Raw genomic sequence first — 16,765 nt, 5'->3', positions numbered from 1 at the left:
AGGTGCAGAAGGAAGCAGAGTCCGGGAGCAGCGTGGCCCTCGCTTCTCTAACAAGTCCCCCGGCCGGTCGTGCTCCCCTCCTGCAGGGGAATCGGCTCGGGAAGGAGCGTCCTGCGGGAGCCCCTTGTTTGAGCTGTAGGACGGGGACCAACGTCCGCGAATGTCCATCGGGTGTTTCCGGGAGGAAGGGGCGAGGAGGGACCGGGGGCCCCGGTCCTGAGCAGGAGGCCTCCACGGCCACCTTAGCCTGACCCGTTCTCTTTCCTGGCCGAGCGCCCTCCTGCTGGGGCCGGTCCCCAGGCCCTCCGGCCCCGAGCCTCCCCCGGCCCCCTCCCAGCGGGCCCTAGGCCAGGCGCAGAGCCTCTGGGGGCCTCTGGGGGCCTGGTCAGGCCGGCCTGAGAGCCTCCTCCCCCTCGGCCGGGTCCCCGGGCCCTCCGGCCCCGAGCCTCCCCCGGCCCCCTCCCAGCGGGCCCTAGGCCAGGCGCGGAGCCTCTGGGGGCCTCTGGGGGCCTGGTCAGGCCGGCCTGAGAGCCTCCTCCCCCTCGGCGGGGACCCTTGGGGCCAGGGCTTCCCCGGGCCCAGTGGCCCCTCGTCGGGCAGCGCCCAGCCCCGGTTCTGCTTGGCTGCGGCAGACGCTTGGCTGGTGTTGACTTAGGGCTGGGCCCCCTTGAGCTGAGCTGAGACGTCAAGGGATTTGTTAAGGATGGAGCACACCCCAGGGATGGGTCAATGGTTACCTTTGTTCCCAACAAGTGTCGAGTTTGCCTTCCTGCCCCGCGCCCCCCTCCTGGCAGGAAGAGGATCCCACGGACTTTCCTGGAACTTGGGAGGGACCTCGGGGTCCATACAGAGGGTGAAAGGAAGGCTCGGGACTGACCTCTCTGTGGGGGGGGGGGGAGTCACCAGGGGCCTAAGGCCGGGGGGCGCCGTCCCAGCAGGGATCCCCGCCCACCCAGAGAGAAAAGCCTGGCCCGAGGCACCGTGGGAGAGTGCCGGGACAGACTGGGGGCCTCTGGGGGGCCGGGGTGCTCAGGGCGGGCTTAACGACGGGCCAGAGGGCAGGGGCTGAGGCAGGAAGCCCCCAGGCCTGGGAGGGAGCGACTCCCCCCTCCCCCGGGTTTGCTCTGCTTCTCGGGCCTTCGCTCCTGCCCGTTCAAGGCCAAGGCCTGGACATATGGAGGGTGGGCCCGAGACCGGTCTGGCCCGGGCTCTGCAGCAGGGGGCTCCCGGGACCCGGGGGGGCCCCTCTCTGAGCCGAGATCATTGCACGATGGGCGGCCTCGGCCCACCCCCAGACGTGAGGGAGAAGAGGAGGAGGGGGCCTTTGTGTGGGCCCGGCCCGGCACCCGGCGCTCAGGCCCCGTGGGGTAGGAAGTGCCGCCCAAGCCAAGTGGGGCCACCCTGCCCCGCCCCGAGGCCGCCTCTCCCAAGAGGTATAAACAGCCCGAGCCTCCGAGTGGGGCACCAGGGCTTCTGGGAGGCAGGAGACCGAGCAGTAAGCCAAGCCCTGAGGGCATGGAGCCTCAGAGCGGGGAGAGGGCCCAGAGAAGGGGGCTCCGAGAAAGGGAGGGGGCTCAGAGAAAGGGAGGGGGCTCCGAGAAAGGGAGAGGGCCCAGAGAAAGGGGCTCCGAGAAAGGGAGGGGGCTCAGAGAAAGGGAGGGGGCTCCGAGAAAGGGAGAGGGCCCAGAGAAAGGGGCTCCGAGAAAGGGAGGGGGCTCAGAGAAAGGGAGGGGGCTCCGAGAAAGGGAGGGGGCTCAGAGAAAGGGAGGGGGCCTAAAGAAGGAGATGGGGCTCAGAGAAAGGGAGGGGGCTCAGAGAAGGCGAGGGGGACTCAGAGAAAGGGAGGGGGCTCAGACAAGGGGAAGGGGCTCAGAGAAAGGGAGGGGGCTCAGAGAAAGGGAGGGGGCCTAAAGAAGGAGATGGGGCTCAGAGAAGGAGAGGGGGACTCAGACAGTTGGGGGTTTGGAGGAGAGAGTTTAGGGAGGGCCGTGCAGACTCCCTGAGCACAAGGAGGGCTGCAGAGGGAGCAGGGCCAGGGGTCCCAGTCTTGGGCACCCACAGTCCCCCATCTCTCCCGCCCAGGAACAATGGCACCGGTGACTCAGTTGGGCTTTGTCCTTGTCATCGTCCTCCTCTGCCGGACGTCCATCACTTCAGGAACGGTGAAGCTTCGGGTGAGTGGCCTGGCCTCCGTCTGGGAGCCCTGGGGAGCCCGGCTTCTCCCCTTGGGCCGGCTCCTCGAGGTGCCCCGCTTTCTCCCCAGCCCTGGGCCCTTTCTCCCTCCCCTCCCGGGGGCAGCGCCCCCCGCTTCTGGCCGCCAGGGAGCTCCGAGCCTCCCAGCAGGGCCCCCCGACAGGCCTGGGGCTCCGCGGCCGGCTGGCTCCCAGCTCCGTCAGGCTCGGGCTGAGCACGTCCCGTCACCCGACACCTTTCTCAGTCGATTTCCCTGCTGGCCAGGCTGTAAGGTAAGCCGGTGTCCAGCGTGGCCGCTCGGAGCTCCTCCCCCGGGCCCTCCTGGGGCCTCAGTTTCCCGACTTGTTCGGCCGGGGCAGCGGGGGAGCGGCCGGACCAGGCCTCCCCAAGACCCCTTTCCTCTCCTTTCCGGCCCCTGAGCATCCGGCCAAGGCCCGCAGCCCAGAAGCCTCCCGCTCTCTCACTCCCAGCCGGATTCCCCAAGGCAGGCGGCCCTCCGGCCTTCTCTGGGCCGCCCGGGACAGCTCTCGCCAAAGCCTGACTTAGGTCTCGCCTTTGCGCCTTCTGGACCAGGCGGAGCGAGGCAGCCCCCTCCTCGGGAAAGCCCCCAGCCTCCTCCCCGAGGCTCCGGCCCGTCTGTCTCTGGAGTGGCCCGGGGCATCCACAGCCGGAACACAGGCGTTATCCCAGGTGGGCTCCAGCCCCCCTCGCCCCCTTGTCCTGGAAGCCCAGAGGCTCTGCTCCCGCACCCCAGACCACGGGGGCCTTCCGGCTACTCCGGCCCGCCTGCCCCGTCCTCCACGTGTGAGGCTGATTTTTTTAATTCGCCTTTTTAAGTACACCCCAATATTCTACCACGGTGTCTGCCATATTGCCCGCCTCTCTGCCCCAGCTTCCTGTCGCCCCTAAATTTGACAAGCTTGCCAATAATACGCTTAGGCCTGGATTAAAAAAAACAACAACAACACAAGATAAACCTCCATCCTTCAGTTTCCCAAGAGACCTTCCCCCTCCTAGAGACTTGAGGAGAAGGGAATAAGCACCTATTAAGCACTTAGTGTATGCTAAGCTCTTTGGTAAGCACTTCAATTTTGCACTAAGCTGTTAATGACTACCCTTTAGGACTAGATTCATCCACTTTGGGAGGCAGGTAACTATGCCCCGTGCAGGGCTGGGCAACCCTTCCTTACCCCGTCGGACTCATGGGTCGAGGGAATTTCCGGGTAGATGGAGGGATCAGGGTGGGTGGGGTACTTCGTATTTAGTTTTCATCATAACATTTGAGATGGACGAGGTGAGGGGACCCGGGTCTAGAGGAGAGGACGATTAGGTGGCCCAATGATCAGACTCATGGAGTGGCGGGACCGAGTCAGGCCCCCCGGAGGGTGATGGAGGCCCCAGGGGGTTCCACATTTTGGCCAGTGACTTGGAGCTGTTTGATCTGAAATCATAACAAGTTGGGGGACAGAGTGAAGATCCAAAGGGATCAGAGCAACGAACAGGCTCAGTTAACCAGAGTGAAATTTAATAGAGAAAACCGTGAAATTCTACATGGGGTGCGATGTGCAGAAAGATCCGGCGGGAGGTGGGCAAGTCCCCTGAAAGTCGGGGCCCTCCAGAAAAATGAGAGCTGCATCCGCCCCAGCCCAACAGCGTCCACAGGGCCGGGCCAGGCCGCCAGCGGAGGCGGGAGCTGGAGCAGCAGGGGCCGGAGGACCCCCAGGGCTCTGTATCCCGGAGCAGGGACTCGGGAGAACGACACGTAGAGTGCTTTGCAAACTTGAAAGCCCCGTAAGGGTCAGCCCTTCGTATTGTTGTCTTGCCCATAATGGTCTAGCATGAGGATCTCTGTCCACAGCCTGATTTACCAGTTCAGTAACTCAGGGAAGAAAACCTGCTTATAATTGGGCCAATGGTTCTTGATGAAATCCTACTGACTCTTCGTGATCGTTGCTGCTGCTCCTCCATATTCACCAACCACACCTTTGAAAAAATGCCGGGAGTCAGGATCGCGGGCCTCTCCTTTGCAAATTCCCGTCTCTTTCCTGTGCAAAAATCAAAAATTGGGACATTTGCCCGTCTCAAAGCTGGGGCTCCCCTCCCATACTCCATGACCTTTCAGCAGTCTCTGGGAGGGACCCAGGAATTACTTTGGTACTTCTAGAATTTTGCGAGGAATCAGAGTCAAGTTCACTGGCCTAGAGTTTGCTGACTCTAGGATCATCCATCTTTCGCAGAACAAGACCACTTTTTATCCTTTTCCAATACTGTTATTTCTCCTATTCTATAAAGTTATTCTGAGGTCATTGATCCATAGCAGAGTGATTATGGAAGACTCCTCCTTCCATAACGAGTTCCTGGTGACAGGAACTCTGGTACCATCTCACACTTCATTGACCTTTTTTGTTCTCTCAACAAAGAGCGTTGTTAAGAGTGTTGTTCTTTGGGTAGAGAAAAGAAAATGAAATGAAAGATGGTGCAGGATCTTTACCAAGAAAACCCCCAATACATTCACGTCATCCAGTCTGCCTTGGTTTCCTCATCTGTAAAACGAGCCGGAGAAGGAAATGGAAAATCACTCAGTATCTTTACCAAGAAAACCCCCCAATGAGGTCACATCACCCTATTTGCCTCAGTTTCCTCATCTGTAAAGTGAGCCAGAGAAGGAAATGGAATATCGCTCCAGCATCTTTGCCAAGAAAACCCCCAATGGGGTCACATCACCCTATTTGCCTCAGTTTCCTCATCTGTAAAGTGAGCCAGAGAAGGAAATGGAATACCGCTCCAGCATCTTTGCCAAGAAAACCCCCAATGGGGTCACATCACCCTATTTGCCTCAGTTTCCTCATCTGTAAAGTGAGCCAGAGAAGGAAATGGAATACCACTCCAGCGTCTTTGCCAAGAAAACCCCAACTGGACTAAATGACAAGAGTTCTGTCTTCCCTCCATTGTCTGTTGAAGTTCTCCATCACTAGAGAGGTAATAGGTAGATAAATAGATGAGAGGAATGGTGGGAGAGGGCAAGATGATGGAGGAAGAGAGAAAAGAAATGATAGAATGAGCAGGAGTGCCTTCCTCGCGGATGGGAGCACAAACAAGCAAGATTGTTCCTGCCCTCAAGGAGCTTACGTTCTGATGAGGAGGCCACGTCCTGGAGGGAAGCTGGAGAAGGAGTCTGGAATATTGGAGGTACCTGTGGTTCTTGGCAAGCTAAGAGTCCCGTCTCCTCCATGATTTCATTTCAGGATCATGACCTGTTTCTTCAGCACCTTTTCCACCTTCTCCCGTCCAAGTGGTTCGTAGCGTACTTCCAAGATGAGTGTCTTTGGTCTCTCCTTTGACCTTCGCCCAGATGGTTTCCACTGTATCTCCCCTTTCAGTCCCAGGATGTCTTCACATGAGCCTTAACAGACAACGTGATGTTTGTTGGACCTCTTGATGATATCATAACCCTCTATGTCACCCCTTCTGCCCTTCCCTTGACCTGATAGCACGTTAGGCTACTTTTCCATGCCCTACTTCAAATCTTTTTTCTTTTCTATTTTGCTTTTTGACTGAACCTTGAAGACTGGACCCTGGAAAAGAGATCAGCCTGCACTTTTTTTTTTTAAGCTTTTTATTTACAAGACACATGCATGGGTAATTTTTCAACATTGACCCTTGCAAAACTTTGTGTTCTAACTTCTCCCCTCCTTCCCTCCACCCCCTCCCCAGATGGCAGGTAGTCCCATACAGGTTAAATATGTTAAAGTATATGTTAACTCCAACATATGTATACATATTTATAGTTATCTTGCTGCACAAGAAAGATTGGATCAAGACGGAAAAAAAAAAACTGGGAAAGAAAACAAATGCAAGCAAACAACAGAGGGAGTGAAAATTCAGCCCACACTTTGAGCGTTAATAATAGTGACTCAGTTGCCGGAAAGGCAAACATCAGCTTGCCCTCCAACCTTGTTAAGAGGAAATACTTAATCCTTGCCATTCCTTCTGGGAGCTGTTGCAGCCTATTTCTCACCTTGCTGGGATTTGTGCCAGCTGGGGCGGGCGTGCCATGAGGAAGCCCTTAGGGTCGCTCTGCTATTTGGGTCTGAGCAGGCCTCGGGGAGCCCGAGAAAGAACCTTAGATCTAGAGACAAGAGGTCTGTGTTCCAATCTACCCATGTGGAAACAGCTCTTTGGTAAGTTTTCCCATCTATGAAAAGAAAAGAATATTTGTGCTCCCTTCCTCCCCCGCCACTGCCTCTTCCACCGGATTGGTAAGAATAAAGCTAATTGTTGTTCGGTCGTGTCCAACTCCCTGTGACCCCATTGGCAGAGATCCTGGCGTAGTTTGCCACTTCCTTCTCCAGCTCATCTGACAGATCAGGAAATTGAGGCAGACGGGATGACAGGACTTACCCGGAGTCACACAGAGAATGGATTTGACCTCTCGGCTTCCCGCTTCCAGGACCAGCTGTGTCGCAGGCCAGGTGCCTTCAGCTGGGAGGCAGCTCGGACGCTGCCCTCGGAGCACCACTTTGGGGCAGTTTCTATGGCTGAGGTTCCTCCTCTCTAACCCTTCCCCGCTGCGGTGGGTGGGCTGGGGGCCCCTGGCTGGCAGTGCCACGCTGGGCGCTTACATTTCTTCTCCTTCCACAGATGCCAGTGAAAAATGCCAAGCTGAAGGAGCAAGGTCTGCAGGGGATGGGGGCTCGGGGGGAAGGTCTGGGCCTGGCTAGGGGACCGAGGGCAGGGACTTTCAGGGAAACCATTGAGGAGAGCTGGACTCTCCACTGGAACCTAAGCCCAGGTGCGACCTGGAGGTGACCGACCCCTGGAAAGGGGTCTGGGTCATGAGGAACGACGGCCTTGCCCCAGCAGTTAGAGTGGGACAGTAACTGTCCAACGCCCTTAATACTCCAGTTTCCTCAAAAGCCCCCTCCTTCAGAAAGCCTTCCAGGCTTGACCCCCACCAGTTTCCCATTTCTTTTTTCTTTCTTTTTTTATTTTGCTGAAGCAGTTGGGGTTAAGTCCAGGGTCCCACAGTCAGGAAGTGTTAAGTGTCCGAGGTCAGATTAGAACTCAGGTCCTGCCGACTTCAGGGCTGGCGCTCCGTCCGCTGCGCCCCCAGCTGCCCTGGTTTCCCATTTCTTTACTGGTTCTGGAGTCAGAGGCCCCGGTGGGAATCTCGGCTCCCCGGGCAGGCCTTGGCCCCTTGTACATGGATCCAGGAGATGATCTCTGAGGGCCCTGGTCACTTAGCATCTGAGGAGGAGAGAGGGAACAGCCTCAGGGCCCCGGCCCTTCGGGCAGGTTCTGGGGGGCCAGAGATGGGGCGAGCCCTCCGGGGGGGCTCCTCAGCTCTGCTTCTGTGCCCCCACAGGGAAGGACTGCTCCCAGATCTGGACAGACAACCCGCAGTCCCCCAGCGACATCTATGTCATCAGGCCAGAGGGGGCCCCCGACGCCTTCCAGGTAAGTCAGCATTTAGTAAGCGCCTACTATGTACCGGGCCTGTGCTAAGTGCCGAGGTCCCTGCCTGCCAGCGCCAGCTTGTAATGGGGAGACAAGCACAAGGGAGGGGGGTGGTCTCCGCGGGGAGGCCGCCTGCGAGTCTGGGGGAAGCCAGGAGTGCTCAGAGGAGGAGGCGACGCGGGGACGACCGCAGAGAGGGCGGGGGGGGGGCAGAATTTGGGGCTGGGGGCCATGAGGAGCCACAGCAGCTGAGTCAGAAGGGGTTGGAGGAGAGAGACTTGAGCGCATGAAGGGCTGCTGTCGCAGTCCAGGTGAGCCGCCCGTGGAGGGAGGGCTGGTGGGTTTGGCCACAGGGTAGACGTGTGGGCCAGGGGAAGAGAAGGTGAGAATGGGCCTGGCATTGCCGGCTGTGGTCAAACCTCAGTTTCCTGCTTCATAAAGTGGGAGCGGGCGCCGCCTGGCTCTCGGGGCTCTGGGAGGAGGAGCAGGTTTTTAAGCCTCGCCAGGGAGGGGGGAGGTGCTTTCCATCGTGCTCTCTAGAAGGGGGGGGTGGGCTTGTGTTCCAGGGGCGTGAGGTCAGAACTTCTCCTCTGGGAGAAGGGGAAGGAAGGGAGAACTTCCTCTGGGAAGTCTGCCAGGAGGGGCTTCTGGGCAGTCAGGAGGCCCCTTGTGGGGGGGAGCCAGGGATAACGGCCTAGGAAGAGTCCGGGCCGGAGGGAATGCCCCCTTCATGCCTTGTAACCCCCAGGTGTACTGCGACATGCAAAAAGATGGCGGCTGGACGGTCTTCCAGAGGCGGACCGGGGGCAACGGCAGGCCTTTGGCCTTTGACCGAGTCTGGTGGGAGTACGATAACGGCTTTGGCGACGTGGAAGGTGAGGAGGCCGGAGAGTCCCAGCGCGGCAGCTCAGTGCGGGGCCTTGCCCCCTGAACCTCTGCTGCTGGCCTGGGGACATGGTGGGGTTCACTTAGAGAGGGCCCATCTCCCCGCCGGAACCCCCAAAGGAAGACTCGAGGGGCAGACAAGTGTGGGTAATACCTAGAAAAGGGAACGATCCTCTACACCCCCCAAAAAAGCGACTGGGTAACCCTGGATAACCCCTGGAGCAAAGGGCAGAGGCCCCCAGCGAGCCCCCCAAAATCAGACAACTGAGGCCCCTGAGGAAGGGAGCCCAGGAGGCAGAGGTGAACGATGCAGCGTCAGACAGGCTCTCCCCCCCACGGAACTCTAACCCAGAGCGTCCCCCCACAGGCCCGCCAGCCTGCGTCTCTGCCGGGAGGTCACGGAGGGCCCCCTGGGGGTCAGGGCTGCCAGGGGCCGGTCTGGGATGGGGCCGGGGGTCAGGAGCCGGCGGGTGGGAGGCGCCTCCTGAAGGAGATGCCGGGTTAGCAGGCAGGAGGGGAGGCCGGAGGCTGCAAGGGCCTCAAGGGACCACTTCCGGGGCAGGCCTGGCCCAGAGTCAAAGTCAGGGGAGCCGCCCCTGCTGCCCAGGGGACCCGTCAGGGGAGGGGGCAGCTGGGGCGAAGACCGGCCGATTCCCTGGCCCCGGCCCTCCGTGATGGGCGTCCCTCCCTCGCAGGCGAGCACTGGCTGGGCCTGTCCAAGCTTCACTCCCTGACGCACCAGCCCGGCGTCCGCACCCAGCTCCGAGTGGACCTGCACAGCTTTGAAAACGAGAGCCGCCACGCCCTCTATGATTCCTTCCAGGTCGGGGACGCGGCCAGTTTCTACACCCTGACCCTGGGCAGGTACTCCGGAAATGCAGGTGAGCCCAGCTCTGCCCGCTAAAGTGGTCAGATTCACAAACACTAATTAGACTCCTCCTGTGTGCAGCTCCCCAGAACTTAGCATGGGAGAGATACAAAATTTGCCTGTATAATTCACTGAGCATTTATTAAGCTCCTCCTGTGTGTAGCTCCCCAGAACTTAGCATGGGAGAGATACAAAATGTGCCTGTGTGATTCAGTAAGCATTTATTAAGCTCCTCCTGTGTGCAGCTCCCTGGAATTTAGCATGGGAGAGATACAAAATGTGCCTGTGATTCAGTGAGCATTTATTAAGGTCCTTCTGTGTGCAGCTCCCCAGAACTTAGCATGGGAGAGATACAAAATGTGCCTGTGTAATTCACTGAGCATTTATTAAGCTCCTCCTGTGGGCAGCTCCCCAGAACTTAGCATGGGAGAGATACAAAATTTGCCTGAGTGGCTCCCAAATGAGTTGGTGATGAATAAGATATAAATCCAGAAAACCATGCATTTCATTGATAAGCCCATCAGAGAGGGTTCAGGGGGAAAAGGTCATTCCTTAGGAGGGCATTCACCAAAGGCTCCCCGGAGGAGGTGACATAAATGTGGGGTTTAAAAGGATGAGTCGAAACGGAGAGGGTAAGAAGAGGGGGGATAATGTTCCGGATCGGACCTTGAGGGTCAGAGAGCGTGTGAAGCCCGAAAGCTCGGAATGAACTCGCCCAGCAAGAAGGAACAAGGCAGTGTTTCTTTTGACCGTAGTGAAGGGGGGCCTCTTGGGGAGGGGGAGCTGAAGATAGAGAAGATAGAACTGGTTTGGTTTGGATTCCGCCGTATCTGAGAAAGAGGGTGATCTTTGACCTGGAAAATGCAGAAGCAAAATGACTAATATTTTTAGTCAAAACAGAATTGAAGGAAGGAGATAATAGGGGTCCCTAATTGCCCTGGATAAATTCAGCGGGGTCTGAGAAGTACTAACAGATGGGATGGCGTCTATCGGCAAAAAGGTCATGGGGAATTGGGGAAGGGGAGTGTTCCGGGGGCCCTGGGGCAGATGTCCCGATTTTCAAGAAACAAAAGACAAAGAACACAGTCTTCAAACTATAGGTCAGCGAGCTTGACTCCTGCCAGCTTTCTAGAAGATTTTTTTAAAAAGAATGCTTAATGAATACTTAGAAAAGGAAGCAGTGACCTCAAAGAACCAGGATGTTCAGATTAACTTCCTTCTTTTTTTAGGCAGGTTTACTACCAGTTTAGTAAATCTGTCTTAAAAAAAGGACGTCAAACTGGTAGATGAGGAGAATTGTAATGCTATCATTAGCCCAGATTTTAACTGAGCGTTGGACAAAGAGGTAAATACATGTGGGCTCGATGATCGCGTGGTTCAGTGTTTTCAGACATCGGTTTAATCTGTCTAAAAAGAAGGATGATCAACTGGTGGATGAGGAGAATTCTAATGCTGTCATTAGAGCCTTGGACAAAGAAGTAAACACATGTGGACTAGATGATAGCACAGTTCAGTGTATTTGGAATTGGTTTAATGGCTGAACCCAGAGAGTAATAATAGTTTTACCTTCCTGGAAGTCTCTAGTGGAGCGTCCCAGGGATCTGCCCTTGGCCATAAGCTCTTCAAAATCTTTACCCATTACTTGAATAAAGGCAGAGATGGAATACTTCTTTCATTTATGGATGATCTAAAGTTAGAAGGGGCAGCTAATATATTGGATACTTGAATCAGGACCCAAAAAAGATTTCTGTCAACTAGAATGTAACAATAAATCCTTAGATTTGGGTTCTAGTCATCAGCCTCTCGAGTAGATGGTGAAAGAGGTATGTCTAGACAGCCATTCATCTGAAAAAGATCCTGGCAGTCGCAGGAGACGCAGCGTGTTAGCGTGTGACCTGGCAGTCCGGCACAATTGTAGGCTTCCCTGAAAGCTGTGATGTCCAGTGTTCGGGGCATGCTGGTTCCTACGGTTTAGGAAGACCATTGGGGTCAAGCGAGAGTGTACTTATTTGTTATATTATATATAGTAATACATACTTATTTACTAAAAAGCACAGGCCAGATGCTGATGTAGCACAATACCTTTCTTTGGGGAGCTTCTGTTCTATTGGGGGGTACGACTTCACAGAGAAGTAGCGTTAGACTATTAATCCCCAAAATACAGTGACTGGGGCATCATTCCTAGGCTTCTTGTAAGAAGGGGATACTCGAGCTAACCCTGGAAGGGACTCTAAGAGGCAACGGTGACCAAGATGGAGACAGGACCCTAGGAGACTCTTTGGAAGGAGCTAGAGATAGAACCGAAGATCCATGGTGGACGGGCAGGGCCTCCCCGACCCCTCAGTATTGGTCTTGCCTTCATCCATCCAGTGCTTATGAAGCGCCCCACTGTGTGCTGGGCCACGTACTCAGCAAAGAGAGTTAGACCAGACTCCTTGGCATCCAGCTGCGTCCCTCAAGGGTAACAGATTTCCTTCAGTCAAGAATAGAACAGCCATGGGCAGAGGAATTGGATTTTTAAACTTAACTCATGACAAACCAGCTACATTTCTGAATTAAGTTCAGAGACAATGGAACAGGATTTGGGCAGTTACAGGACAATATTAATTCATTGTAAATAGGATCAATTAAAAAACCAGAATCGATCTGATTATTTCAATGCCAAGGAAGGAGTTTCCTAGTAGCAATAGGGAGTCACTGGAAGCCTATTGAATGGAGGAGTGGTGCTGTCGGAGCTTTAGGGATGTCCCTCTGGCAGCTGGGTAGAGGATAAATTGGAGAAGGGAGAGACCGATGAGAAGGTGCCAGAGAGGTCCTGAAGGAGTGACAAGCAGGGGACCTGGGCAGGAAGAGTCCAGTTTTAGCACCCATTGGACGCTGGGGGTGAAGGAGAGTGACTGGATGACTAAAGTTTTGGAGCCCAGCCTTCGGAAAGATGTTGGACCTTTTGCCAGACAGAGGGAATTTTAGGAAAGATCAGGATTTGAGAGAGCACTTAAGTTTAATGTTCAATTCCCAGTAAGTTCCCATCTAGTCCCAGCTATGGCTGACGTCCCTGTCCTCCAGACTCTGCTTGGAGATCCCCGCCGAGGAGCAGCCCATGACCAGCTCTCAGAATTAGGAAACAATTCTCATTCCCCACTCCCCAAACCCAGCCTCCCAACATGTCACCCCACCAAGGTTTCTCTTCCCCAGCCCAAGAAACCCTGGTTCTTTCAGCTGTTCCCCATCACAAGAACTTGGTTCTCTTGGAGACTCCACAACTGCCTTAAACTGTAATCCAGATGTGGCCTGGCCAGGTCGGAGTACCAAGGATCTGTTACGTCCTTTCTCCTGGAAGCTCGTAATGTAGCCTGAGAGCCCACGGGTTTTCTGGCCGCCAGATCACATTTCTGACTGGTGCGCAAATTGTGGTCCACCACATAACAATTTTTTCGTGACATATTTAGAACAATTTTTTTCATAACAGTTGCTCTCTCGCTCTGCCTCCTCCTTCATCTGATACTTGGGACTTTGTTTTGGTGGCCAAATGCGCGATTTTCCACATTTAATCCCTGTTGAAGTACATTTTACTAGGTTCGGTTTGGTGCTTTTGCCTGCCAGGTTTTGTCAGTGCTGATCCTTTTATCCAGCGAGCTGCCTCTCCCTCCTCGTCTTGTGTTGTCGCACGTGTGTTAAATGGCTTATGTAAGGGAGGAAAGTGTTAAATCGCACAGGGCCTCGAGTTATACTGCCAGGTGGTCATATAGAACAATGGAGGATGGTTGGGATGAGCGTCATAGACAGGGAAAGGGAGAAGCAGGCTAATGGGCCAGTGCTGCACCCGAATGGAGCATGGGTGGGGGCCTGGGTCCAGAGAGAGAGAACAGCCCCCTCCATGCATGGGAAGGAGCTGGACAGAGGCAGGGGGGTGACTCTGAGCCTGGACCCTGGACAGGAGGAGAGAGAAGCTCCAAGGCTGAAAAAGATGGTCCTGGTCAGCCCCTAGGGCCTGCTCCCTCAGCAGCCTGAAAGAGAAGGTGGCTCTGGGGTTAGCATCCGGGTCCTGGCCACAGGGAGAAAGCCCCTATGAGTCTGGGTCCCAGATGGGAGGGGGATAGAGTGATAAGGAAAGTGAGTCTGGACCAGGAATAGAGAAGGGCCTGGAAAGAGAAGATGGCTCCGGGCTCAGCACCTGCGTTCCAGACAGAGAAAGTAGCCCTGGTTGGCACTCACTGGTCAGAGACAAAATGAATTTATGAACCTGGTATGGGGTGATTCATAAATAGTACCTGAACTCCACCCAGAGGGGTGCAAAGCTACAATCTGGCAGATACAGGGGGTAGCTCTGTAAGACTTAGGATTCAGAGCTATAATATGGCAGATATGGGGGTGATTCTGTAAGAGTTAGAGTTCATAGCTACAATCTGGCAGATATGGGGGTGGCTCTGTAAGACTTAGGGTTCAAAGCTACAATCTGGCAGATATGGGGGTGGCTCTGTAAGACTTAGGGTTCAGAGCTATAATATGGCAGATATGGGGGTGATTCTGTAAGAGAGTTCAAAGCTACAATCTGGCAGATATGGGGTGGCTCTGTAAGACTTAGGGTTCAGAGCTATAATATGGCAGATATGAGGGTGATTCTGTAAGAGTTAGAGTTCAGAGCTATAATATGGCAGATATGGGGGGTGGCTCTTTGAGACTTCAAGGAGATGGCTCCAGGCCAGAGCCCATGGTCCCAACCATTGCTCTTCCGTACAGGAGACGCTTTCCGTGGTGAAAACTGGGCGGGAGCCGCCTCCCAGGAGGGCACTGCCTTCAGTACCCTGGACAGGGACCACGACTCCTGCAACCCCTGTATCAGCGGGGATATAGCCTTCAATGAGTGCAGCCAGTGGCATGGGGGAGCAGGCTGGTGGTTCAGCGACTGTGGGGAGGCCAACCTCCATGGGGACTGGCACCCTGAGGGGGACCACAAAAGCTGGAGCTCTGACATCCACTGGGGAACCTGGAGCCCAACGGATTCTCTAAAGGCCACCGAGATGAAGGTGAAGACCATCAAGAAGGCTGCAACTAAGGCTTAGGAGCCAAGGGCCTTTCCAGCTGCCCCCAGAAGCAGATCAGAAAGGTGGCCGGCCCAGAGAGCCAACGAGAGGAGGCCTGGAGATGACAGTGTGATCTCATGGGACTGAGAAATTGGGGAGCTGTCTGCTGTAGATACTGGGGAATGATCAATAAAAATGGAGATTACAGCCTTCCTTGGTTCTGCCTACTTAAATCTACCTGTTCTCTGGGGAAAGACGGGGAGAAGGGTGGGAATAAGACTTTGGGGGAGGGCCTGCCCTCAGGGAACTTGTGATCTGAGGGGACTGAGGAGGAGCAGGTCCTGGCTGCTGTTACAGTGCAGGGTTCTTACAGTTTCTTACAGTTCATACAGAGCATGAAATGTCTCTGTGTCACACACAGGTAGCAAACCAAAATCCATTCCCCAGTGGATATGACCAAAGGAGATACAGGTCTCTTTCCCCTCCTTCAGTCAGGGTTAAGTGACCTGCCCAGGATCACACAGCAAGTTAAGAACAAACAGTTTGGATGGTAAATGAAGTCAGGAAGCTTCTCGAGCTCTCCCAGTTCCTCTGAAAACAACATGAAACCACGCTCTGAACAGATCCTGGAACAACAGAGCCTAAAAAGAAACAGAATGAAACGATTTTCCAGCTAAGATAGGTTGGAAGGACTTCAAGAAAGTTCAGTCTCATGGGGTGAAAGTGGTACACCCAGTGCAGACAGTGACAGGAAAACCAGTGGGAGGGTCTTAATCACAGCATGGATCATGGGAGACCCCTTTATCCTGGCTCAATAGAATAGTATCACAGCACACCATGGGACAGCCTCCAGTCCCAATGCAGAAGGCAAGCTGCCAGCCCAGGAAAGCAGGCAACAACCGGTGGGACCGAGTCGGGCAACCCCCAGTGCTATGGGCAAGTACACAAGGAGACCCAGTGCTCAAAGGCAAAGCTTGAAGCTACACAGGAAGCTTGTGCTTCAGGAGCAGAGCTTGACTTTAAAAGTCCCGAAATAGGAAAAAGAAAGAAAATGAGCAAGAAAAAAAGAAAGAAAGAAAGAACACTGACCATAAAAAACTACCACGGTGACAGGGAAGATCAAAACGCCAAATCAGAAAAGGACAAAATGCCTACAAATATTTGTATTAAGCTTGGAAAACAAGGGCAAAAGTCCACATCTCAATAGCACTCAGGTTTCCAAAGTGCCCTATCTCCATATCTCATTTATGTCTCCACTGTTCCTTGAACAACCCTATTTTGGGATTGTTCAGTCCGACTCTTCACGACCCCGTGAGCTATAGCACACCAATCATGTCCATAGTGTTTTCTTGGCAAAGGTACGAGAGGTTTGCTTTTTACTTCTCTAGTGGATTAAGGCAAACGGGGATTAAATGATTTGCCCAGGATCACACAGCTAGTAAGCATCTGAGGTCAGATTTGCACTCCTGGCCCCAGGCCCCGTGTCTCACTTTCCTTGGGATATATTATTTCCAACTGGTCAAATTCAAAGCTACAGTATGGCAGTATAGGGGGTGGGCAATTGGAGGGTGCAGTGAATAGAGCACTGGGCCTGGAGTCAGGAAGGATTGAGTTCATTATGATCTCAGACATTTATTAGCTGTGTGACCCTATGCCAGTCACTTAGCCCTGTTTGCCTCAGTTTCCCCAAATGTAAAATGAACTGAATAAAGAAATGGCAAATCACGCCAGGATCTTTGCTAAGAAAACCACAAATAGGGTCACAAAGAATTGAACACGACTGAAAAAAACTGAATAGAGAGAGGGAGTTTTTCTCTCCTGATCTCTGCCCTGTGTCTATTCTATAGGCAGCTTCCAATGTCTCTGAATTTCAGACTGTGCTGGCTTAGCTTTTTAAAGCCCCAAGGGGGTGTGGCCAAGTGTTTTCTCAGCCAATTGTGTTTCTGCCTTCATTCAGAGAGGTGTTTGTCTTCATATAGATATTACAAGACAGCCCTGAAGGCTGAAGGACCCGAGTTCAAATTTGGCCTCAGACACAACATTTCCCAGCTGTGTGACCCTGGCCAGTCACTTAACCCCAATTGCCTCAGAAAAGAAAAAAAATTACAAGAAATAGTTAGTTTTCAATAACATATTAAACGGCTTCTTGGACCAGAAATGTTCCCAAACCCTCCTGACTACAGCCCAAACCAGATTAAAATACAGTTGGGAAAGATGTAACAAAATAAATAAATATTTATCACAATAAAACGTCCGTAATGTTAACGAATGCTTTTCTTGGTCAGTTTGTGCTTGCTGTGGTCTTTATTAGTCTAGACGGCATCATCTGAACTGGGGG

The 16,765-nt window shown here is 54.0% G+C and overlaps 1 protein-coding gene across 1 annotated transcript; it reads left to right on the top strand.

Moving 5' to 3' along the window:
* The first annotated feature begins 1,382 nt into the window (after positions 1-1,382).
* Positions 1,383-14,637, top strand: LOC127538839 (angiopoietin-related protein 5-like). Its single transcript, XM_051962614.1, has 7 exons — positions 1,383-1,495; positions 2,083-2,174; positions 6,835-6,868; positions 7,559-7,650; positions 8,399-8,525; positions 9,231-9,416; positions 14,144-14,637. Exons 2-7 carry the CDS (start codon positions 2,088-2,090, stop codon positions 14,464-14,466), a joined length of 849 nt encoding a protein of 282 aa, XP_051818574.1. The 5' UTR covers positions 1,383-1,495; positions 2,083-2,087; the 3' UTR covers positions 14,467-14,637.
* Positions 14,638-16,765: the final 2,128 nt, after the last annotated feature.

Source organism: Antechinus flavipes, chromosome 5, assembly GCF_016432865.1.
Source record: "Antechinus flavipes isolate AdamAnt ecotype Samford, QLD, Australia chromosome 5, AdamAnt_v2, whole genome shotgun sequence".
In the NCBI taxonomy this organism is placed as follows: Eukaryota; Metazoa; Chordata; class Mammalia; order Dasyuromorphia; family Dasyuridae; genus Antechinus; species Antechinus flavipes.
This window is presented reverse-complemented; position numbering and strand designations above follow the sequence as displayed.